The sequence below is a fragment of the Lepidochelys olivacea genome (genome assembly GCF_965140295.1).
Source record: "Lepidochelys olivacea isolate rLepOli2 genome assembly, chromosome: 9".
In the NCBI taxonomy this organism is placed as follows: Eukaryota; Metazoa; Chordata; order Testudines; family Cheloniidae; genus Lepidochelys; species Lepidochelys olivacea.
Genome location: NC_140419.1, coordinates 57,105,304 through 57,130,916, shown reverse-complemented (window position 1 = coordinate 57,130,916; position 25,613 = coordinate 57,105,304). Strand labels below are relative to the sequence as shown.

General features: G+C 46.0%; 2 protein-coding genes across 4 annotated transcripts in view; one reads left to right on the top strand and one right to left on the bottom strand.

Moving 5' to 3' along the window:
* Positions 1–17,195, bottom strand: part of NSDHL (NAD(P) dependent 3-beta-hydroxysteroid dehydrogenase NSDHL) — a 29,334-nt gene extending 12,139 nt beyond the window's left edge. Inside the window, exons 1-5 of one of the 2 annotated variants that reach the window (XM_084640241.1) lie at positions 17,058–17,195; positions 15,181–15,231; positions 10,949–11,110; positions 9,942–10,088; positions 7,121–7,249 (exon numbers count right to left, since the gene is read on the bottom strand). In XM_084640241.1, the coding sequence (XP_084496367.1) occupies positions 7,121–7,249; positions 9,942–10,088; positions 10,949–11,110; positions 15,181–15,201 (459 nt within the window). In that variant the 5' untranslated portion in view covers positions 15,202–15,231; positions 17,058–17,195. The remainder of the gene's footprint in view (positions 1–7,120; positions 7,250–9,941; positions 10,089–10,948; positions 11,111–15,180; positions 15,232–17,057) is intronic. The other variant, XM_084640242.1, reaches the window with a different exon arrangement.
* Positions 17,196–17,362: 167 nt separating this feature from the next.
* CETN2 (centrin 2) lies at positions 17,363–25,405 on the top strand. 2 transcript variants are annotated; one of them, XM_084640244.1, is made up of 6 exons: positions 17,363–17,511; positions 18,948–19,106; positions 20,753–20,881; positions 21,640–21,777; positions 23,986–24,121; positions 25,189–25,405. In XM_084640244.1, the coding sequence occupies exons 1-5, from the start codon at positions 17,509–17,511 to the stop codon at positions 24,073–24,075; spliced, it is 519 nt and encodes a 172-aa protein (XP_084496370.1). In that variant the 5' UTR covers positions 17,363–17,508; the 3' UTR covers positions 24,076–24,121; positions 25,189–25,405. The 2 variants fall into 2 exon arrangements, with proteins under 2 accessions (XP_084496370.1, XP_084496369.1); XM_084640243.1 differs by having other exon boundaries at positions 23,986–25,405.
* Positions 25,406–25,613: the final 208 nt, after the last annotated feature.

Genomic DNA, 25,613 nt, shown 5'->3' with positions numbered 1-25,613 from the left:
TAAGCAAACAAAACAAGCAAACTGAGCTCGATTCACTAAAGATCAAGTAGGGGGGGAAAAAAAACGCTGACCACTTGCAAAGCAAGGGAAAGAGGTGCTCCTACTAATCACCAGGGTCGGTAAGAAGGAACAGAGTGGGTAAGACCAGCGGCGCCTGATATACTGATGCATGAGCACGGCACTCAAGGGGACGCCACAGCCAGCCCTCCGGATACCACTAAGGCAAAAGTGTCTGATAACTGTGCACGTGGGCATGCGTGCGCATACACACACACCTAGAAAGGAATTAACATGAACAAGCACCTGAAGAAGAACAGCAACCCTGGTGAAATGAATGGCACATATAGTTTAGAGCTATCCTTTCAGGCTCTGAGAACTTGGGCAAACTTTGCTGCATCGGTTATACTTGGTCATGTTATGAAGGTTTTCTTTGCAACCATAAGAGCTAGAGACCTCTTGTTTTTTAAATGAAAGCTGAGACTCTAAAAAACAACTAAGAGGTCTGTCCACCCTGTGGCTAGTTGTCTGCACCCACTGCACAAGGCATGTCCCACTTTGGGAAGAGGAGGTTACTTACTGTAATTGGAGGTTCTTCACAGTGTGTGGTCTGTATCTGGATTCTAAATGTGGGTGTGCATGCGTACTACGTTCTGGAGCTGGAACTGTTCATAGTAGCGTCCGTTGACCACTGCATCCGAGGCTTTAAGAAGCTGTGCAGGTGGACACCACTCCAGTTCCCTCTTCTTACCTGGCAACAAAGATGCCCAGAGTAGAGTGGAAAGACAGCAGGATTAGAATCCAGATAGGGACCATCCTGAAGACCCTTCAGTTACACTAAGTAACCTCCTCCTCTTCGAGTGGTGACCCCTATATGGATTCCAAACATGGGAGAGTAGTGAGTACTGCACAGGTAGGAGGTGGCTGCGAGGACTTGGAAGAAGAGATAGTATGAAGAACAGCATGGCCCACCGCAGCATCCGTTGACGTGGCAGAGGCGATGGCATAATGAGCAGAAAAGGTGTAGACCAAGGCCCAGGTGGCAGCCCAACAGATATCATGCCATGGGACATCCACCAGGAAGGTGGATGTAACAGTGAAGTGGGCCATGACTCCCAGGGGGAGGGACGGAAGAGAAATATGGGAGAGCGTATAGCAGTCCATGAAGTAACAAGAAATACATTTTAAGAGGCATTGCAACGAAAGGGCATGGCTGCAGCAACATTCCACAATAGTGATAAAAAGCCAGTGGGGAGGCCCAAAAAAACACTGGATATGCTGGAGGTAAAAGCCAATTCGTGGCAAACATCCAGGGTGTGAAAAACCCATTCCTGGGGAGAGGCCTGCAGTTTAGGGTAGAAGGTGGGGAGGTGCACAGACTGGTTGAGGTGAAATGGGGAAGCAACTTTGGGGAGGAATTTGGGATGGAGACAAAAGGGAGACCTTATCCTTGTGCAAAACAGTAAAAGGGGGTCCCGCCATCATGGCTGCTAGGTTCACTAACTCGCCTTAGAGAGGTGATGGCCACTAAGAAGATCACCTTCATGGAGAGGTAGGCGAGGGAGCATGTTGCAAGTGGCTCGAATAGTGGTTTGGTGAGGGCTCAGAGGATGAGGTTAAGGTCCAGGTAGGAGTAGGCTTTCATATGGTGGGGAAGGAGTTGAGAAAGCTCCAAAAGAGGAGGAGGAGTCGGGTGGGTGAAGATGGAGAAATCGAAGCACTGAGCACCTCCAGGTGGATACAGACAGAAGAGTGGGCAAGGCCCGACTGATGGAGGTGGAGGAGATAGTCCAGAATGGCAGGAACGGAAATAGTCCAAGGGGAGCCAACGGTGCTGTGCCCAGGCAACAAAAAACGGCACCTTTTGGCTAGGTTGGTAACATGCCCTAGTAGATGGGTGGCGACTCTGGGAAAGGATGCCACGAACAGGAGAGGAACATGTGTTGTCTACGCATAAGCCTCATCAAATACCAGGCCATGAAGTGGAAAGGACCCAGGTTGGGAAGGTACAGTCAGCCATGTTGTGTGAGGAGATTCGGGATGTCTGGAAAACGTATCTGAGGGTGAACAGATAGGAGAGCCATGTACCAATACCGGCGGGGTGAGGAGGGAACTCTGAAGAGAAGAGTTGCACAATTTCGCTGTACTTTGCGGAGGACTTGGGGAAGTAGGGAAATAGGCAGGAACGCATAGCATAGGCTGTGGGTCTAGGGAACGAGGAGGGCCTTGCCCTAGGAGCCTGGGCCAAGAGTGCCTCTGGAGCAAAAAAGAGGGGAAGTTTGTGGTTTTCTGGCATGGCAAAAAGGTCCCAAATCAGCATGCCCCACAGGCAGAAAAGGGACCAGAGAGCAGAGTTGTAAAGTTCCCACTTGTGATTGGCACGGAAGGAGAAGCTGGGCAGGTCTACCATGGAGTTGCTGGTGCCGGGAAGATGTACTGCCTGCAACATGTCGTCGTGCTGGAGGCACCAGTTCTACAGGAGGATGGCCTTGGTAGAGAGAGGGGGAAATCGGGCTCCACCCTGCTTGTTGACATAAACCACAGCAGCCATGTTGTCCAACAGCAGATGTACATAGCAGGATCCAAAGAGAGGTAGGAAGGCCAGCAGGCAAGGCAAATGGCTTGCAGTTCTAGGATGCTGAGATGCATCCGCGCCTCCCTGGGTGACCAGAGACCCTGAGCCACTTGGTCGTCTAGATGAGCACCCCAGCCGACAAGCAAAGCATCTGTCGTGAGATTAAGGTGTGGTTTGGGAGGTGCAAATGGAACACCAGCCAAAACTGTAGCTGGATTGCGCCACCAGGTGAGAGAGGCAAGAACTGGTGGGGGAATGAAGACCCATTTGTTGAGGTGGTCGAAGTGCAGGTTGTAGAAGAACCGGAGCCACAGTTGGAGGCAGCACAAATGGAGACTGGTGTATGGGGTAATGGAGGTGCAGGCCGCCATATGACCCAGAAGGGAGAGGCAAGACAGATGTGGGTACACTGGTGGCGGCAGGAGGGTGGTGAGAGTGGTGAAGCATTCTGAGGGAAGGTACGTGCAGGCCGCAACAGCGTCCAGATGAGCACCTATAAAGGTGAGGGAACAGGAAGGGGTGAAGATAGACTTTTCCTCATTGATGCAAACCCCTAGAGCGCTGAGGAGGGCATGCAAGGTTTGAATAGTGGTGAGATAGGCTTGGGATGATGCCATGAAGAGCCAATTGTTTAGGCATGGGAACACAGAATGGCCCAGGCAGTGAATATGAGCTGACATGAGGGCAAAGATCTTTGTGAAGACGTGGGGGGCATTAGCAATCCCAAAGGGTAGGGCCCGGAACTGATCATGAGAACGTTTGACTGTGAAGCGGAGGAACTTACGATGAGCAGGGTGGACGTCGATATGGAAATATAAATAAAAGGATGCCTTCATACTGTGAACCAAGCTCCACTGGGGGGGGGGGGGGGAGAAGAGGAGGATATAATGAGAGGGAGGGTGAGTCATGAGGAAACGGAAGTTGCAGATAAATCTGTTCAGAAGGCTGAGGTCCAAAATAGGGCCAAAGTCACCGCCCTTCTTCGAAAAGAAGAAATAAGGGGAATAGAAGCCCCGACAGTGCTTGAGTTGGAGGACTTATGCTTCCTTCTGTAGGAGGTGAGAAGGAGGGCATATGCTTCCTTCTGGAGAAGGGGAGAGTGCAACAATGTGGCAGGGTGCTCCCGGGATGGGCAGGAAGCAGAGAAACTCAATCAGGTACCCCCAATGAACAATGTCCAGCACCCAGCAGTCGCTGGTAATCTTGACCCCCCAAAAATCACCTTTGTAGTGGCAGGAAGGTGGTGGGAAGGTTCATGGATCTCAGGGAAGGAGTCAAAAAGGCTGCTTTGAGGAATGCTGGAGACAGATGAAGCAGTGGCAGGCTAGCAAGGTCGCTGGGTGCACAGGTGGCACAGAGAAGAATCCTGTGGGAGCTGAGAATAGGACTGGTGGTAAGGCTGGTACATGGTCTGAGGGCAGGGATGGAAGGAGGAACGTTGTTGATAATGGGCAGCGGTGGGGGGATAAAGGTCCAGGGACTGGAGAGTGGCACAGAAGTGTAGGGACTCATCCACTTTGTAGCTGAACAACTTATGGTTGTCAAAGGGGAGGTCCTCAAGGATGGTTTGGACCTCTTTCAGGAAGCCACTGGAGTGAAGCCAGGAATCCCAGGGAGGGATGACCCTGGATGCTAGCGAGCAGGACGGTGGCTTTGGTGGCAGTATTGGCAGCATCAACCACAGCCTGGACAGCAACCTTGGCCACCAACTTGCCTTCATCCAGTTGGCATCAGAAGTCTTTGTTGCTTCTCTGGGGGAAGGAAGGCCTGGAAGTCTGTAAGCGTGGACTGTGACAGGAAGTCATACTTGGCCAAGATGGCCTGGTAGCTGATGATGCAGAATTGAAGACCAGCAGAGGAGTAGACCTTGCAGCCCATGAGGTACAGCTTCTTGGCAGCCCAATCAGGGATGTGGACCGCAGGTGTTGATGCCGGGCACGCTCAGTCGCAGGTTGGACCACTGGCAAGTTAGGGAGTGGGTGGGTGAAAGGAAAGTCCATGCCCTTAGAGGGAATGCAATAGCAGCATTCCACCCGCTTCGGTGTTGGGGCACAGGAGGCCAGGATGTGCTAAACAGTTGTAAGAGTGCGTTGTGAATCGGGAGGGAAATATGCAAGGGTCCAGGGGATCGTAGGATATCCAAGAATTGATCCTGCAGGTCCTGGACACCAAAATAAGTCCCAGTACGACACTAGGTCTGCAGGAGGTGAGAGTGTAGGAGGGATGATGGCATCATCTGGAGACTAGGAAGCGCCCATATGGACTGCGGTTGATGAGGTCACAGTCAGTAACACCAGTGCCGCCGGAACACGGACAGCCTGTGGGTCCTCAAAGATGGAGGAAGGGGCCACGTGCATTGGGGATGGACAGTGTCACAAGTGAGGTGGCATGCCACAGTCATGGTAGGGCTTTCACATGGCCCAGCATATGAGTCGCCAGGCGGCGGTAATGCTCGGGCATAATGGTACTATGGATCGGCCAGTGGGGTGTATGCGGGAGGGTATGGATGGCACCGAAGGTCCGGGCTGTAGGACCGTGCAGTCGAGAATGCAGTGTTCAGTTTGGAAGACCACTTAGATTCAGAAGACAGGTCTGGTAGGGGCAGAGCCGTCAGAACTGCTGGCACCGTTGGTGTGAGAGGACAGACCAGGAGCAACAGAGGCTCCTCTGCAGAGGGGCCCAGTGTAGAAGAGCGGAACAGAAGGTTGGAGAAGGAGCAGGGGGAATGGTAGGCAGATAGTGACAGAGGTCCCAGGACAGAGCAGGGAGACCACGTACAGCAGCATAAGTTTGGGGTAATGGGAGACAAGTGTCCTGGCATGCATGGTACTGGGTAGGTATATCTGGATAGACCCAGCAGACTGAACAGAGCCTGAGGCGACAGTGGTGGGCCAGACACCATGGCCGGCGGCAGGGCTTAGACTCGTGCTCAGAGTGGGACTCTTTGGAACTGGAGTGTCTGAGTTGGCGAGCAACTTCTCACCCGACCTGGCATGGCTCAGGGAGACAACACTGTGCTTGGAGGCAGTCGCCATCAGGGAGCTACCTTTATGCCCATGAGTGTGCTTTTTATGCAGCTGGTGCTGGGCGGGATGGCTCTGGAGAGGTGTTCACTGCCAGTGTTGAACCCCGTTCCAGCAGATCTGTGGATCCCGGAAGCACACACGGTTGTGTTGCATTGCCTATTCCATGAGGTTTTTGTGGTGGTGACGTTCTATGGCCTTGCAGATGCGCGACAGAAATGATCGACAAATAGAGCTGTGGGCAGCAATATGAGCCTCGCCAAGGCAATGTTGGTGCTCGTCACTCACAGAAAAGGATTGCAGGCATGAAGCACAGTATTTGAACCCAGCTTGCCAGGCAAAAAGTCCCCAGAGGGGAGACGTCTAGGGGAAAAAGCTAACCAACTAATGATAAACAAATAAGTACACTACGAAAAACTAACTAAGGAGAAAAAACTATGTACAATGGACAGAAGCTGTCTCTTATTAAGCTAAGAAGGAATCTGATGAGGTTCAATAAGGATAAGTGCAAGGTCCTGCACTTAGGACGGAAGAACCCAATGCACAGCTACAGACTAGGGACCGAATGGCTAGGCAGCAGTTCTGCGGAAAAGGACCTAGGGGTGACAGTGGACGAGAAGCTGGATATGAGTCAGCAGTGTGCCCTTGTTGCCAAGAAGGCCAATGGCATTTTGGGAGGTATAAGTAGGGGCATAGCCAGCAGATCGAGGGACGTGATCGTTCCCCTCTATTCGACATTGGTGAGGCCTCATCTGGAGTACTGTGTCCAGTTTTGGGCCCCACACTTCAAGAAGGATGTGGATAAATTGGAGAGAGTCCAGCGAAGGGCAACAAAAATGATTAGGGGACTGGAACACATGAGTTATGAGGAGAGGCTGAGGGAGCTGGGATTGTTTAGCCTGCAGAAGAGAAGAATGAGGGGGGATTTGATAGCTGCTTTCAACTACCTGAAAGGGGGTTCCAAAGAGGATGGCTCTAGACTGTTCTCAATGGTAGCAGATGACAGAACGAGGAGTAATGGTCTCAAGTTGCAGTGGGGGAGGTTTAGATTGGATATTAGGAAAAACTTTTTCACTAAGAGGGTGGTGAAACACTGGAATGCGTTACCTAGGGAGGTGGTAGAATCTCCTTCCTTAGAGGTTTTTAAGGTCAGGCTTGACAAAGCCCTGGCTGGGATGATTTAACTGGGAATTGGTCCTGCTTTGAGCAGGGGGTTGGACTAGATAACCTTCTGGGGTCCCTTCCAACCCTGATATTCTATGATTCTAAGAGCACCGAGGAACAGAGATTCCAACTCTGGCGATGCGGCGGTAAGAGGGAACTGGAGCGGCGTTGACCCACGCAACCTCTTAAAGCCTCAGCATGGGTCATGCAGGTCAACTGACACTACTATGAACAGTTTCGGCTCCAGCATATGGCGTGCATGAGCACCCACATTTGGAATCCACATAGGGACCATCACTCAAAGAAGAAATGCTGGTTTAAGCCCAGAGAGTGATAGCATTAGCAGCACGGTGCTGTATACCTTCTCCTGTAGGATCTTGGTCTCTGTGTAGTAGTCAATGGGCTTCTTTGCATAAGGGAGGTCTTCTGTTCCATTCTTGATGTCTGTGCCCTCAAAGACTACGCTGGCACTGCTGGTTAACACCAGTTTCTGACAATGGTTATGGAAGAAAAGTAATGTATTAGAGCAGTGGTTCCCAAACTGGGGTTCGCAGAACGTTACAGGAGGTTCGCCAGAAAAATTTCACTAATGGCAACCAGAGGACCCCAGGCATTGGAGGCACCAGGTGGGACCTGGTTGCAGGGCAGACAGCCCAAGAGTGGGACAGGGCAGTTGGGGCTGACAGCCTGAGCCCTGCCCCATGAGCAGGGGAGCCAGCAGCCTGAAACCCAGCACTCCAAGCGGGGTTGGCAGCCCGAGCCCCAGGGAGAAGGGGCTGGGCAGTTGGGGCTGGCAGCCCAAGCCCTAGAGGTCAGCAGGACCTGCAGCCTGAGCTCAGTTGACCAGGGTGGTCAATAGGGTCCAGCAGCAGGAGACCCACAGAGTGTGGAGGAAATTTAAACTTAAATCCCTGGAAATATTCATTTTTAGGAGGGGCTTCATGAGATTTCACGATTTAGTGAAAGGGGTTTGCGGGCTGTTAAAGTTTGGGAACCACTGTATTAGAGGATAAGCCAAAAGATATATTGTTTACAAAGGCTGCATGGAAGGGAAAGTCAATGTGAAGGAACAAGATTAGCTTCTTCTTGGCTAGTTCTACAGAGAATGCAGCAGTTTCTTTTAGAGATGCTTTAATTGAAAGTGATCTGAAAATTACAGGTTATAAAAACTCCATTTTCTTAATTGAGCTCCATTAGATAGCACATTACTGAAAAAATCAGAGGAAGTCCCTATTCCAAGGAATGTATTTATTTCTATGAACTGTTTATTAATTTTTAAATACACAGAGAAAAAGCAAACAAAATATACATAAACGTCTCATTATACATATGTGATGCTGGCAGACCAGATGCCAGCTCTTGCCCATGCTGCAGGCATTAGCTAAGAACTGACAAACTCATAGCTGGAGACCAGACCAGTTCACCTGTTTGTTAGTTTTGCTCGAAATAGGTATTATCTTATAAGAATGTATTTAATGTTTAGCCTCTAAGAAATGCTTGTAAAATTTTGCATGCATTAATCTCACTTGTAATGTTGGTATTCCATACTAAGAAAATGCATGAGTTTTGTTTTATAACTTTGAAAATATTTACTCTGAACTTGTGAACCCAAGCATCCCAGTCATCCCAAAGGACTATCAAAAACAGATGGGCCATCAAGGAACATCACAATACTACGGACTGGTTAATGGCCCTATTGCACCTGGGAAATTCTAATAAAACAAACAAAGTCACAGGAAGATTTTCTCTTTTTGCAGTTTGAACTCTCACAGGGCCAGAGCTACCAAAATGAAGCTAGAGATTCCTAGAGGCTGCCTCCTGGTCTGCTCTGAAAGACACTACAACTCTGTCGCTCTTAGAATTTAGATGGTAAGTCATTTGTGTGTATACATTTGCTTGCTTTAAGCTGTAACTAACTCCCCCCCCCCCCCCCCCAGTTAATAAACCTTTAGATAACTTATTACAAGATTAGCTACAAGCATTGTCTTTGGTGTAAAATCTAGGGTACCAATTGATTTGGGGTAAGTAACTGGTCTCTTGGGATTGGAAGCAATGTGAATATGGTATGATTTTTGGTATACATAACCATTTATCACTAAGTCCAGTTTGTCTGGGTGGCAAGATAGACTGGAGAGTAAGAGGACTGCCTAACTCTATGCTAAAACTGTTACATTGATTCAGGAGTTCACATTTGTTACTGGCTTGGTGAAATCTAATCATAGAATAGACCACCAGTTTGCGGTATCTCCCCTGGTTCTGACAGTCTGCCCTGAGGTAGAAACTCATGGTCGTGAGCCACTGCAAACTGCCTGACAACATAAACTTCTCATAATATACCCTACTCTAAGGATTTTATAATCCTACTGAAGTAACAAAATGCTTCAGAAACAGGTGAAGTGGACACTTCAGAAAATTTCCAGTGCTGTCAATCAAGAGAGAAAAATAGTTTCCAAGGAGAACTTGAATGCCCACTTAGCCTGTTTTCCTGGTACATTTCAACTCTTAATACCTCTTAAAAAAGCACACATTGGTATTTGCTAGTCGTTAAAGTATCTTTAAAAAGATTTTTATGCTGCATTTGTTGGAATATGATATAGCCCAGCAGATTTGAAATGGGAAGTCAAAGATATACAGATGATCAGAAATATCATCAAATTACCCTCTGAAATGTGACTTTTTAATTTTTTACAATTTAAAAGAGACATTACTTTTTGCCTAACAAGTTCTAGACTGAAATGTACTCCCTGTTCTGACGAATCCCAATCTGAAGCCTGAAGGTAAACAACGCATGGCCTATTTTCCTCCCAGCAGCCTATTACAGAAAGAAAGCAATTGTGGGGCAGGAGTCCATACTTGACATGCATCATTTAATTCTGTGTATTGTTTTAGTAATTCTGTATTTCCGCCCAGAAACTGTACAGTGGCTGTATTTCACAAGCAACCTTCCTTCCACCAAAAAATAAAGTCTCTCATTCATCCAGTGCTCGAGGATTTCAATAGGCAGAAATTGAAATAAAAAGCTCATGTGATGTTGGAAAGACCAAGGGGAAAATGGTGCAGTTGTCTTACAGTTACTACTGGAGTCATTAAGTTCACATTTCTTTTAACGCTGCTATTACTCTATAGCCTTATATCAGGACTTCAGCATCTCATGCCCCTCCCATATGCTGTTCTATTCTTACCTGAACCCCAGCTTCTTTGCAGGCTTCAATGACTGTTTTGGTCCCCATAAAATTCACTTTGTAAAACAGATCCCTGTTGTCACTGGAAGGTGCTGGTGAAGCACAGTGAAAAGCCACTGTCACACCTTGTAGAGCTGGAAACAGGTCCTAGGGGGACAGATGAGGCAAGGCACCAGTGAAAACACCAGGAGTGCTTTCCATTTGAAAACTGTGTAGGTTATATGAACACACAAATACCCACATTTTGTTTTGTGAAACATAACAGCCACATCATCTTCATGAAGCTGAAGAGTCGAGATACAGGACCAGCTCTTGTATCTCCAGACCTCTTTCTGCTAGGCAGGAAGCTCTATTTGTTTCCCTTCCCCCTCACCCCCCAGGAAAAAATCCAGAAGCTTCCCAAGGCTTGGAGACTAGCCATGCCCAGCTAGTCAGGTGCAGGCAGAAGGCCAAGGATGCCTCAGATAGGAGTTAAAAACTCAGCATAGTTCCAAGGATTTAACCCCCATATCCCAACATTACTGCCCAGCTTTATGGTGCATCTCTCAGGAGTACATCATGCCTGTGGAGAAGTCCTCTCAAAGACACATGCAGCAAGTTATTTCCAAGACACATTGTGATGCATGTCTCCACATTGGAAGGCAGGTATAAGCCCTGTCCTTGTACAGATACAAGCTAAAACACCCAAGGACTGTTCCAAAGAGTTCAAGAAGAGTGTTCCTTTAGGGACCATTTTGAGCCACTGGTGAAAGAGAAGTGAAGGACAGCACTAGCAGAGAGGGGATACAGTTGACCACCCTTTCACAAGGTCTTACTGCAACCATTCCACGAAATACTGCTGTAGTGTTGACCTTCCCACCTTTCAAGGAACACATTACATGTCTCACACAAAAACTGAGTCAATTACCTTGGGGAACGTGCCTCTACAAGATCCTAAGCTCAGTTTATATATTTCACTTTTGTTACCTAACACAGTGTTATATTTGTCAGCTCTGTTCATACTATACCTTTTTACTGCAGAGATCTCCCAGGAAAAACTGCACCTTATCATTCTCAAACCCCTTTTGAATATCAAACACATTGACTGTATAGCCTTTCTCCAGCAGCCTCTCCACCATGTGTTGGCCTAAGAATCCTGAGCCACCTATCACGGTGCATTTCTTACTGGCCTGCAGAGGCAAGAAGGGGAGAGAAGTATCATAACAAGCAGACACACTTGTGAAGTCTTTCATTAAACCCAGGCTTGAACTTTATAGGATTATAGGAGTGATGATCTCATTCACTTGGCTGAAGTCCAGAATTCAAATTTTCCACTGCTGCAGTTAGACAAGTCAGTAAATTAGGCTGATCAGAGGAATCTGAATCCAGGTATTAAGCGACTCACCAAGATCCACTTCAGTGGATAGAGTGTAGTAGACATGCACAGCTTATGTCCTTTGTAAGAAGATTCTGTCTCATTCTCTCTCATTGATTAGGTTTATCCTGACTATATTTACCTTCCTAGGAGGTTGATTATAGTGCAAAAATTCATTAGACTCATTTATTTTGTTTAATTTCCCAGTTCTTGTATCAAGCAGGCTGAAACTGCTCAAGAGACAGACACGGGAAACAAGAGCTTAGCCACCCCTAAAAATATGATGAACTAAGTTCTACACAATCCTATTTGACTTTATGTACTGATTCACAACCCATGTAATGCCACTAATTTGGCTCAGATATAAACCAAATACATTAGTTTCCCAATATTAGAAAAGTCCGTTCAGCTTCCTGTAAACTGGAGCTGGGATTCTTGGGCTTTGCAACATGCCAGCTGTCTACCCCCTCGTCCATTCTGCCAATGAGCCCCACTCTTTATATATTCCACTTGCTCACTCATTTACAAAATCTCAATCTCTAGAGCACTCAGATTGCAAAATTCTTCTCTACTTCTATACACTGCCTGCACAGTATGAAATATATGTATGTCTCTACAAACCAAAGCATGGATGATAGGTGCAGTTGTAGATCTATTTGCCCCAAGTGTCTCTTAAAATCAATGAGAACAAAGGCCACTCTGGCTGTCAGTAGCTCCTCGTCTCCAGATGTTTCCTTCATATATAGCTCTAACCCTCCTACAAACTTAGCTTGCTACAGTTTATTCCAATAGAGTTTCATCCTCAGTGATGGAGAGGAGCAGGTGAAACTAGCTCTCTCACAAAGCCTGGAGCAGGACTAATGGCTCCAAAACCAGGAAGGCAGCCAAGCAGATACAGCTTATCCTTTTAATTAATCCTTAGCCTTTTTTTCTATGGAGATATTGGTCAGAGTCAGTATCAGGCACTCTGGTCTGGGTACTCACCTGCCTGAAATAAGACCAGTGACCTATGGGCTCAACACCAGCACAGAGCGAGCAACTGAGGTTTTGCAGAAGAGCTTCGTACAGCGAACCCTCTGTCCTGCTTGCAAATAGATTTGCTCCTATTGTTACTACACAAAAACTCACCTCAGCAAATCTTCTACAGAGTTTAAGGGGAAAATTATCCCATTGAAACTGCCCAAGGCAAGTGACTCTTCAATGGGTTCTAAGTGCTGTGTCTTTCGATGGATCCCATTGCAGAGTACCAGTTTTCCAGAACGGAGATGAGAAAAGTCTACTGGACTTGTTCAGTTATATCAAAGTTCAGTGCTTATTCTGAAGGGTCTCTGAACGGGTTGTGTAAAGCACTGCAGCAAGCAGAGATGTCATAATTATGAGGAGTGAGGGAGCCATCTGATGCCATAGCATAGATTAGAAAGTCCCAACTTGCGTGTGTACTAATCTTACCCATAGCCCAGTAAAACACAGCATTACAACTGCCACTGTGAAGCATGCTCAACATTTTATTTCATTCACGCTTATTTTCTTATCTCTCAGTTTCACTTGTCCTTATCACAAGAAAGCTTAAAAAAATAATGATATGAAAAGAATCAGGAGGATAAATATGCCAGAATTTCCTCTGAAAACAATAAACAGTTGTTGTGCAATAACAGAGCTCACACTTGACGAATACAATTTACCTACGCCCAAAAAGTTACATGAACTAAATTAGATTTTATTCTTTCCCCATTCTAACTCCCTGCAAGCACTCTAAACATCAGAGTGACAGGATAACAATGGCTCTAGCAAGTTCCGGGGACATGGTTTAAAATAAAAAACAAAAAAATAGTCAGACTACCCATCTGCACGGTATCAAGGTACAGCCCTATTGTAATTGAATCTCCAGACCTGTGGATTTTGTAGTGTAGATGAAGCCTAAATGTGTGTTAGACACATCCCTGAATCTTTTTAAAACTGCATCAGTAGCAATCATGTTATAAATAGATCCCAACAACTCCAGGTTCCGTTCCCACTAGTAATACCAGGAGTGAGTATTCCAGTGTCCTGGACGACAGTCCCTGACTTCACTGGCTATGTCAGGGTTTCCTCCCCACTCTGAACTTTAGGTGTTATGGGGCTTATTCCTTCACCCACTTACTTCCCTGGTCCTTCTCGCTTGAACAGAGAGCAATACCCAAAGTCCAAAGGTGCAAACAATTCGATGTTTATTAGGGTGAACTTCCAGCAAGCATGATTCCAGTTTCCTTCCTTAGTGTCACCCTTCCCAGCTCTGACACCACAGAGCCTTACACCTGTGTCCCTGTTCCCATTCCTGCCCTTAGCCAAACATAATTCCAATTTCCCCCACTCACCCACTTCCTGATAGACTGCAGACTATGTAGTAAAACTTGAGTTCTGCTTAGCTATATCTTAGCCAATCATTTTACTGAAATTTAACTAACCAATCCTAACATATTGTAACATGATTATTCAACCAATTATATCCCACCACCTTAATTAGTTTACACCCAGCAAAATTAATTATACAGCAGACAGGAACAATCACAGAACCAGACAGAGATTATACAGACAAACAATAGCAAAGTGGGAACTAGAATGACAAAACAATACAGAAGTGAGGATTTCACATCCCAGCTATTGATAAGTGAGTTCTTGCCAGACAGGATGCTATCAAACTAAGTTTCCTTTTACATCTTCTAGGCACTTCCCTTTCTCTGGCAGCGATAGGAATACAATCCTGTCCTGATAATGCCTAACAGCCCAATAGCACCTTATTTCAATGTGACTAGGTTGGAATGTGAGGATGTGACCTTTCGCCGCCCAGCTTATGGCTGCCTCTGTTGCTTAGCCTAAGGCCGTAGCCTAAGCACAGAGCCTCAGACTGTCACAGTAAGAGAAGGACCTTACACTGGCAAACAGTGATTTTGATTCTTCTATACCTCTATCTAGCCAAGTGATAAGAATACATCTAAATTCTTAGAGTATAGGCCTTTACAGACAGGCCTGAATATCTATATCCTAACATTAGGGTACAGATGTGGGGACCTGCATGAAAGACCCCCTAAGCTTATTTTTACCAGCTTAGGGTAAAAACTCCCCAAGGCACAAATTCTCCCTTGTACTTTGGATTCAGCTGCCACCACCAAGAGATTCAAATAAACATTTAGGGAGGGCCACTTGGACCCCTATCTCCCCCCTAATATCCTCCCCAAGCCCCACACCCCCTTTCCTGGGGAGGCTTGAGAATAAACAAGATGAGCACAGACCAACCTTGGGTTTTTAGGGAAACTAAAAACCCCAATCAGATTCTTAAAGAAAACAGAACTTTATTAAAAAGTAAAAGAAACACCTCTGTAAAAATTAGAATGGAAAATAATCTCACAGGGCAATCAGATTCAAAACACAGAGGGTTTCCCCTCTAAGCAAAACTTTAAGGTTACAAAAACAGGGATAAACCTTCCTCTTAGCACAGGGAAAATTCACAAGCTGAATCAAAAGATAATCTAATGCATTTTCTTGTGATTACTTACTATTTCTGTAAGATTAGATACTTAGTTCAGATATGGCTTAGGGAGATGTATTTTCCCTGTCCTGGTTCCTCGCTGACCCCCGAGCAAACAACAAAGAGACCAAAAGCAAACTCCTGCCCCCACAGATTTTGAAAGTATCTTCTCCTCTCATTGGTCCCTTTGGTCAGGTGCCAACCAAATTACCTGAGTTTCTTAACCCTTTACAGATAAAGGAGGGATTTTATGCTACCCTTAGCTGTGTGTTTATCACAGGGTAGATAACCAATTTTTCTTCCTCTTCTGGATAAACTTCCAACAAAAATAAGTGATGCTTAGAAAACAAACTTGGAAAAAATATTTCCTTTAAACTTACTAGTCGGAGTTGTGTAGCCATTTCTTGGAGGATTCACTGTAAATCTAATCCCTAAAATAAATAAATAAAATAAATAAATAAATAATGATGTTAATACTTTAACATATCACATTTAATTAACCATATCACAATTAATTAATTAATGAGTGGTGCAAAGAACTTAAACACCTGCCATTTAAACTGGAAAAAACAGATTTTTCCCATATAACATTACCACAACAGATGAGTAACTTGGATCAATCTTGTACACTTTACTCGCTGGCATCATCTTCATAGGGAGAACACACTGTTTTTGTGTAGGTCCCACAAAAACAAAATGGCTATTTTTTATAAAACTTCTCGCCAACATAGTTGTGCTCTTATTATTTTAAGCTCCAGAAAATACATAAATTATTGAAATTCAATTTGGTATAAAGATTCTCCGCCAATGACAGAACTCCAAACAGGTTATGTATCTCAGATAATTGTGTACCTGTGGGAAAATGCCTCTTAATCAGCAAATCCTTCTCATTTTAGACAGTTTAAACTGCCATGTCATCTCTGAATTGAACACTATAATGCAAACACATCAGCAGACTGTGCAATATAATTCCCAGAGAGCAGCCTGGGAGTGGGGCAGAAGCTCCCTGAAAATGTGGGGGATTGAGAGGTAGTACTGAGACTCAGCCAGGAAATGGAGTGAGTTTCTAGTCTGGGAAGGAGGCTCCCAGTAGTCCCTGCCTACTCCAGCCCCTGCAGGTCCCTCTCTCTGGCCTGACCCCCAACCCATGGTAGCCACTCCAGCCTCTTTGGTTCCCAATCTTGCCTCCCCTCCCAAGTATGAGTTTATTGTATAACCATTTCAGAGCTGCGGGCTAGAACTCCCCACCAGTTCTACCACTCTGGAAGCCACACTGGGCCAATCAATATCTACTGCAGATCTGTTGAGACTCATCTGCACAACATCCAGAGGCAGAGGAACCAGTGGCCACATGATTTATCCTTAGCCAGGACAGAATTGAACCACTATAATACAAAAATATTTTCTAATAATGATGGTAGGGCAAACTCCCAAATTGGAACTAGAGCCCCACTGTGCTCTGTGCAGAGAAAAGAGACAATCCCTACCCTGAATTGCTTACAATTTAAAGACAAAAAGAATGAGACTATAACATAAGCAAATGAATCTGGTGAGGAATTGGCCCTACTTAGTTACATAGGATGTACCCTGTTTTCAAACTGGGGAGGAAGAATCACAGCTTGTCCCTATCCCAGCTATGATTAACAGGCTGGGGTTTGTAAGTATAACAGCAAAGGTGACTCTTATGGAAAAATTTGAGGTTAAGTTAGTGGCTGTTAGGATTTTATCAGGGGGATTTTGGCAGGGAAGAGTAGTATTGTCAGTCCACAGTCTTCAAAAAACAGAGTCTGGCCCTGAAAAATAATTAGATTGTCTTAAAATCCACTAGTTATTTTACATAATAAAATATTTCTGTGCCTTCACATTGCACTTGCTTCCTCACCACGGAGGGCTAGACACTTTCTTTAAAAAAATGAAAACTCAGATTCTCATGCAGTATAGCAGTTCCAGCAGCTGGAGCTTTAATAAAAGCACAAGAATTGGCCACACAAAGGCAACATGGGAGAGAGCCCCGAGGTGAGTCCCTGCCCTGGGCCGAAGCCTAGGGGGATACCACCCCTCCCAACACCCATACTGGGACTCCCACTGTCCCCCCCGCCCCCAGGCTTCAGGGCTCCCCACCCACAGGCCCGTACGGCCCTGAGCATCCAGACACCCTCCCACCAGCCCTGCCCTCTGCCACAGTTCCCGCCAATCCAGCCCCTTCCCAGCTCCCCCATGCTCCCAACCTCCTGCCACAGCCCTTCCCCACCCCTACCTGGCACCAGCCCCGAAAAGAAGCAGGCAGGATCCCGACACCGCCACTGCTTTCACCGGCCCCACCCCAGACCCAGTTTCCCCCCGCCCAGGGACACGCGCGCACCCCTCAGCCGCTCCAAGCGGCGACAGCATTTCCTGTTAGCTCCGCCCTCCCCCTCTTCTCGCAGCCCCGCCCCGCCCCGCCCCGCCCCGCGGCCGAGAATCAGCCGAGCTCCAACGCGCTCACTGATTGGTTTCCTGGATACTCCTCTTCAGCCACTGGTCTTGGCGGAAGGCGGAATAGACCCCTCTCTTCTTCCGGATCCGCCCACTAAGCATAATGAAAAACATGGTTGCTATGGCATCAAGGTAGAACTATTGGCCTATGGGGAAGGCTGCCGTTGATACTGTGCCCGCCCCTTTTTTCTGTCCGGACCCGAGGCGCTGTTCCTGCAGCACCGGCCTGAGGGATGGTGAGTGGGTCCGAGAGCTGTCCGGTCTGGAGGACGGGGCGGGGGCACACAACACGGAGGGGCGCGGGCTAGGCCGGCCACTTGATGGAGTGATGGTGCTGAAGCAGTAGGCCCCGAAGCCTGTCACAGGGAATTAGCAGCCCCGCCCCCACACAGCAGCTGCGGGAGTGGGCCCTGAGGTCCAAAGGGCTGGGTCCGCGCTGGCGTGGCAGGTACAGAGTTCCTAGCTGCATCCTTGCCCGTGCTGCAGGGGGGCTTCCAAGGGGGTGCAGACCCCCACATGTGCTGGTCCTCCTCCCACCCCGCCGTAATAACACCACCCAGCCCTTTTGGAGCACTTGTCATCAGTCAATCTCAAAGTACTTTACAAAGGAGGGCGGTAGCATTATCCCCATTTTATAGATGGGGGAAACTGAGGCACAGAGCAGAGACATTACTTATTGATGGTCACCCTACAGGCTAATAATAGTGCTGGGATTAGAACCAGGTCTTCTGAGACCAGGTCAATGCTAATCCATTAGGCTATACTGCCACAATGAGTTGCTCCAGTTGATGTAGGTGGCATGGCCTACATAGGCAACAGTCCCTAGTGTGTGCTACATGGTGCTGGTCCCGGCTGTGTGGCTTGCAAAGATATTCTGGTGTGCACTGTATCATCTTGATCCCAACCATGTAGCCAGGGCTGTCCCTAGGTGAGTGTGCGGCCTGGGACCACCCCTGCCCCCACTCCAACCTTTCCCTTAAGCCCCCCCCCTTCCTTCCCCTGCTCTGCCTCTTTCTGGCTTCTACCCCCTCCCCCCGAGTGACACTGGGAGCTGGCAGGGGGGACTGGGGTTACTGCTGCCACTTCCCAATGGTGTGTGCAGGCCTGACCTCTGCTGTTGGAGCCAGGCCCCCCCGCTAACCCCCCAGGCCAGCCTGGCCCCCCACTCCCCCTCTGGGCTGGCCTAGCACACCCCACACGACACGCTCACAGAGCTGTCCCTAGGGTAAGGCGATTCAGGGCGGCCACCACAGGGGCCCCCCAAAGCGTGGGGCCTGGGGCGGCTGCCCCAATTCACCATACCCTAGGGACAGCTCTGCATGTAGCCTGCAAAAATTACCAGCCTCAGTCTCACTGTCTCAGTTTGAATGCACTTATATACAAATATAGATGGAGCATAATATGCAGGGACCTATCACCCCTGCAAGTTACACCTTCAGGCTGGAACCTTCTGTCTTCACAAGCCATATCTCTGTCCTTTAAAAGGGCAGCTTGTTAGATTTTTGTGTGGCCAGATTGTCTATTGTTTTCTGGCTTCACTGGAAATCACAAGGGTTGCTGAGAACGGAAGTTTCTGGTTTCATTCTGGATTGTTCTCCCCTGATGCTGAAAGTCTTGTCTGCCTGCTTTGGGAATCTAATTCTAGTCTCTGATCTTCTATTAATATTTCAAGGCTTCCAGCTTCAAGAAATCTACATTAGGGGCGGTAGCCCAGAAGAAGAAGACCGGTCCTAAACTTGAACTAACTGAAGACCAGAAGCAGGAGATCCGAGAGGCTTTTGATCTGTTTGATACCGATGGCACTGGGAACATAGATGTTAAGGAGCTAAAGGCAAGATTAAACTCGATGTTAAAGAAAAAAAGGACCTAGATGTATAGAGACTTAAACTAATCTAAGCTGGGGCAGAGGAGGGTTGATCCCTTTACAACATAAAGTCACTGTATCCCCACACAACTGCTATCTGTCGCTCTTTGTGCTGTCCCCTTCTCCCATGGGGCTCTTTGGAGCTGGATTGACAAAATCACACTCTGAAATGTAGTTCCAGGATGTCATGAGCTTTGTAGGTGTTGGCAGAAGGTCCAAGGTTTTAGGTCATTGTGAAAGCCATCTTAGGATCATACCATTCCGAAAGCCATAGTTAAAGGACATGCCAGTGTCATTAATTTCTGTGTCACTGTTTGTGACAGAGCAGATATTTGGTGTCTCCACCTCACTCATTCTGTTAGAGAGGATGATGATTAACCCCGTCTAGGATTTTCCTGCTTTCTACAGCTCCCTCTTCTGCTTCTCCAGTTTAAATCCTGCCTCGCTCAGAGGACCATGCAGAAAGGCAACCTTCAAGTCTGCCATTTGTCTCTTCACTAGGGAATGGAAAAGCAGAGTGTGGAGGGATGGGGAAACTCTTTCCTGAGGGGATTCTAAGTGTTTTTTCTACTCTCCTTAGAGAGAAATTTCCATTATGTCAGTGGAATGTGGCAGGGGCAGAAGTAACTTCTATATACATGATAGACAAAACCAACTGTTCAGCTTTTTTAAAGAAGATTTATAGAGGAACCAGAATCCCAGCTGTTTTAGACCTTCTTCTGAAGGTTTATGTCAAGGTATAGACCCTAACTCCCTCTGGGCTTAAGTGCTGGTTGAGTTGAGCACAGTAGATTGGAGTTCAGTACAGTACTAGGCATGATGGGATCTTCTCCCATGGGGTCACGTTCCTTGAAGACTGTGACCTTTCTTTGCCCTCCAGTTACCTCCCTAGTGGCTCCAGGAACTCTGTATATCTAGTATATCTGAGCTTCCTCATCCTGAATGTAGTGTCCAAATAGTAATGTAGTGACCCTTTGACCAGTAGAATACAAGCGTTTTCTGCATTTTCCTGTACCTTGATTTTCCGTGGCGAAAAGGTGGTCTTTTAGATCTGTTCTATTTGTTTTCCCAAACCTTTCACCTAACTAGAACACTTACCCTCTGAGTGGGTGTCTGAGTCGTAACCAGAAAGAGGGAAAACCCAGACCTCAGAAAATGACTTGGAATGCGAAAGATCAGATGAATAAGGTTAAAGACCTCAGGACCAGAGGGTACAATTTCTCAGGCAGCATGGATGATGAGTCTTACATCTGTTGGGCTTTTTTCTTATAGGGGAAAGAGGGTCTGCAGAGCACCAAGAACTTCTCTCTTCCATTAATTTCCCCCTTTACTGACTCCACTTACTTGCTAGTACTGACTAGAGAAGGCATTATTCTCCAGAGTATGTCTAGAAAGCTCCTTATACAAGGGTTGCTGTTAAGACATTCAGCTCTCTCCAGGTTGCTAAGTGTTATTAGTAGACCATTTTTCCATCACCTGCTCTTTGACCTTGTTGTTTGCCGTGAGAAAAAAATACCTAATTTAACCACAGCATGGCATAGTTTAACTTTTTTTCTTCCATACTTGTATTTCCATTGCCCACTGAGGAGCTAATCTCTTTTCATTGTTTGCAGGTGGCCATGAGAGCACTAGGGTTTGAACCCAAAAAAGAAGAGATCAAGAAAATGATATCAGACATTGATAAGGAAGGAACAGGAAAGATCAGCTTCCATGACTTTCTGGTGGTGATGACTCAGAAGATGGTATGTAACTTGGGACAGTCACAATGAAACCAATTTTGCAAGTTGCTGAATGCCTTTCAATTCCTGTTGACTTCAGTGGGAGTTGAAAGGACTCAAAACTTCCCTACCTAATCTTAGCAACCACATGTGCAAAATTTATGGTTGCAAACAGGAACCATCCCATCATAGTTGGTGGTGTCTTTAAGATCTTTCTCTTGGATAAGATTGCTTACAAAGAAGGGAGTGGAGAGAAATTAATATAATCAAAACCACACCAAAGAGGAAAAACAACATTGGCCACCAAGAAGAGAAGCTGTGCTAAGTTTTGGTAAGTTGTGAGGATGACAGTGATAGTCACTATGCCAGTACAGTGTTTTTCCAAATTTAAGATATCTACGTCCATGATCTGTGTACTGTACCTAAAAATTCTTAGAAAAACTCATTGATAACAAAATAACATATTTGACAGTGTTGATGCTGCAAAACTTTAATCATGCAAAGATCTGGTCCTAGACATGACAGGAACATAAAAGTGACATTCAGAAAACATCATTACATTGGCAAAATTAAGGCTCGCTGAGTGCTTTCACTCACTATTTGCATAATTTCTAATAATTGGGTTTCTTTTATATTGAATCTTAGCTTAGTTTCCTGTGTTTCTAATATTTGTTTTGATAAGTACAACTTTTACACTTAAGTTACTGATATGTACTCTTAGATTTAACTACAAGTTAACAAAGTTTTTGGCTATGAACTGGTATGTTGCTTACTTCTTTAAGGCTGAAAAAGATTCCAAAGAGGAGATTCTAAAAGCCTTCAAACTGTTTGATGATGATGAAACTGGAAAAATCTCTTTCAAAAACCTTAAACGTGTGGCCAAGGAACTTGGGGAAAATCTCACAGAGGAGGAGCTACAGGTTTGTGCCTTGTATGATTTTGCCTACGTATGTTGTATACATAGTAGTCACTGATTGTATTATTTCATTTCAGATTTAATTCATTAACATTCATTTTTTAACTTAGGTGAAACTGCTGCGGAATTACCAGTCTGCTACACTAGAGTGCCACAGAATCCAGAAGTTTTACAACAGAGTTCTGGTTTAGTTTGCCACACAGTACATGGGGCCTTGAATATGCTCTTTTTAAAGAGATGGGTGTACATTGCAGTACAAAGAGCCTAAAATATAAGCCCTTGTCTTAGAGGGCTGGTATGAGGCCTGAGCTAAAGTAGTGGACAAGCTTTGCTGAAGCAAAGTTAGGCTGTGAGCAAACGTTAGACTTTGCCTGCTTGCAAATTTACTGAATTTGGCAAGAACAGGGCTAATATTGAAAAAAACCACACATTTGTAAGAAGTGCTAGGCACAAAGTACTTAAGCAAACTCGTTTTAGAAGGGTGGTATCAGAGCATTTCAGTATTAAGGATGGTATATAAATATTCCCCAAAGATAACAGGGACACATAGACCCCTCCTAAAAATAAGGTCAGAATAACAGTGTAATGAATAAAAATGTATAAGGTGGTGGGTGGTAACCAACTACGTCAGAGGGTGTTAACTAACCATGTCAGAAGGGCAGTACGTAACTTGTTTATACTAATGTATAAAATAAAGTCTCCGAGGAAGTGTCTTTGGCCAGCCTAGGGGGCAGTGAAAAGTCCTGCCACTAACTAAGCTGCATCCATTGTCCTGGGCATACATGTTTTAGTATCCTCAGAGTTTGCCAGGTGCTATTACCATGCTTCATCTACAATAACCCTAGCTGTGTGTCTTCGTTCCTAAACCGATCTTGTGTCATTGGGCAGTTTGCCCAAGTCTGCGCAAAGCTGGGACAGCACACAGGAAAAACACATACACACAGCCGAACATCTAACAACATCGGTGACCCAAGAGATCTTTTGTTCTTTCGCACTCCATAGACCGGATCCCCAGTCCCTGACATATCCCCTTTGCATTGCTGTTGTAGTGCAAAAGGTCCATAAGACTGCCCTAACCAAGTACTTGAGGATTTCCCTTGTGTGGGGATATTCCTTGGTGGAATAACTGGATCTGTGTTAAAACCCTCTCAGTCTTCAAGGCAGGGAGTTGGGAGGGCAAGGAAATGTGTCCAGAGTGTTGCTGTGTGCCTGCAAACCCTGGTTGGTGTTATGGCTCCTTGGGGGCTATTCTCAGCCAGCACAATCCTGTGGCTGCTCTGGCTTATGTGGAAGGGGCACACCACAAGCACCAGGATCAGGGATGGGATGGAAAGGTTGTTTAAACCCACTCTTGCCCTGGATGCAAGCAGGTAAATTTGTAAATTATATTTGTAACAACAGAAAGTGCTGAGTTTTACTTAAATTATCTCCATTTCCCACTGCCCTTTTCTTTCCCACTCCCTCCTGTTTCCTTTACTCTCCTGGTGTCATTCTGGCTCAAATGGCAGTACTCTGGGACTAAAGATTGCAAGTTAAAGATCCACACCATAATGGGGATTCTTGCTCAGTGCAGACACTGTCATGTGTTACTTAAGTGAATGTTGTGCTATCCTTCAGCATCTTAAATCAAAGTCCTTTCCACGTGCACTAGTACAAAAAATAAAGTTAAAGAGTTTATGACAATCTGTGTCTGAAATAGGTTCTAAAAGCCAAGACTGCGTTGAGCATATATGGCCGGGTGGATCCCACTTAGAATCATAGAATATCAGGGTTGGAAGGAACCTCAGGAGGTCATCTAGTCCAACCCCCTGCTAAAAGCAGGACCAATCCCCAATTTTTGCCCCAGATCCCTAAATGGCCCCTCAAGGATTGAGCTCACAACCTGGGTTTAGCAAGCCAATGCTCAAACCGCTGAGCTATCCCTCTCCCTATCGTTATCCTTTTGTACATCCCGAGTAACTCCAATGACTTCAGTGAAATTGCAGTACTCTGGAGTTACAAAGATACAATACAGCAGGATCTGTTGTTTTCTTCCAGGATAGTTCCTGTACCACACAGTGTGTATAGCAGCATAACAACTGCTTTTGAATAGATTGAATGTGAAATGTGCTGTAATAAAATCCTGTGTCCTTTCCATTCCATTTCCCTCCCTTCCCTGATATACCTTAATGGACCCATCTAATTTGGTCTCTGAATCCTTAACATCATACAGGAAATGATTGATGAAGCAGATCGAGATGGAGATGGGGAAGTGAATGAGCAGGAATTCCTGAGGATCATGAAGAAGACCAGCCTTTACTGATATGTTTGTTGTGGATTTTCTTTTTATACAGTTGGAAATATATTTGGTAGGTGCATCAGTTTTCTCCAGCCTCTGTCATTTCTCAGGGACAAAGGAAAAGTTGGGTCATTGTGTTCTGTGTGTCTGATCTTTAAACTTCATTTGTGAAATGTTCCACTGCTAAGCTGAAACTGTTTTCACTGAGAAAAATCTTCACACATTTATTCTTGTAGATTTTTCACACCCAGTTTGTTTCAGATATACAGTTCATATTTGCAGAGCCTTATCTGACTGAAACAGCACCGGAAAGAGATTGTGTATGCTTACAGAATTGTTAATAAAAGAGAGGACTCGAAGCCAGAGACTTTTGATACAAACTGCCTCACAGTTCACGGTGCATTTGAATCCAGAGTTTTGGTTTGGGCACAGTGATATTAAATGCTGCATTTGACAGGGAGCAGTGTTGTTGTTTTTTTTAACTCTGTCCAAAGATCACCAAGCTTGTGTTTTATGCGAAGAACAAACCCTTTCCTTCTTTTATTATACTGTTAAAAACATGTAAGTGAGCAGATTGTTACAGCTTATTGTACTGCTATCTATCAGAGAAGTTCTTCTTTGTGCAATCTGTCCTTAATAGTGGGTGAGGGAGAAGACGTGAAGTTACAACTGTTAAAAAACTGTGTGTTCTGGGGAACATTCAGTGGTTCCTAATTGTACAATTTTGTTTGAAATGAAATACTATTTTTTTTAGCCATCATGGTTGTAGAAATTAACATACAGTAACATGAATATAAATGGACACAGCTGCTTTCTTGAATTTGCAAACAACCTAAAGCAAATGTGCCAAATTCTCTTATTAGACTCTTAATATTTAAATGGTCAATTTTAGGTGTGACGAAGTGGGGGATTTTCTTTGTGTTTTGCATGAATAACGTATGTGCTGCATGTTTAACGAGGTGGCGGGAGAGCGTGTTTGTTGTTGCAGAGGACCAGGTATGATCTCGCCTAGTAGCCTGGCCCCCAGAAAATGACCTGGATACTGTGGAACTTAGCAACCAGTGACCCAGAGGCCCACCCCAGCCTGGGAGCCAGCTGGTTCTGGCCATTGGTAACAAAGGTGATCTGTTTGCCCAGGAATAAAGACAGACAATGGAGGAGGGGCTTTCTGGAAGGTGATACTGGGTGGTCAACTGGAAGGAGATCGCTTCTGGAGTGGGGATAAAGAGCAGCCTGAGGCATCTGGATGCGGTATAGACCCAGATGGATGGTGCTAAGACTTTTGAGGACCAAGGGTCCTGAGAACTTCCTGTGTTGTGTTCAGATGTACAATAAAGCCTTCTGTTTGACCCTGGCTGAGAGTCACTGCAGGCTAGAGATTGGGGTTTCATTATTCCCTCTGGGTGTGGAGGCCCTGGGGGGTCCAGAACGAGTGGACTCCCTGAGGGGGGCTCAGAGAGAGAGAGAAAGGCATGCTGAGGGCTCAGAGATGTGGTCCCAGGAGGCAGCAGGGCCAAAGGGCCTAACCGCAGAGAGCGAGTGCAACCCTCGAGAAGGGCTGT

Excerpts from the sequence above, each read along its gene's own strand:
- CETN2 (XM_084640244.1), top strand. Across the intron at positions 19,107-20,752 it reads TAGATGTTAAGGAGCTAAAG|GTGGCCATGAGAGCACTAGG; the intron begins GCAAGATTAAAC and ends CATTGTTTGCAG. Across the intron at positions 21,778-23,985 it reads TCACAGAGGAGGAGCTACAG|GAAATGATTGATGAAGCAGA; the intron begins GTTTGTGCCTTG and ends AACATCATACAG.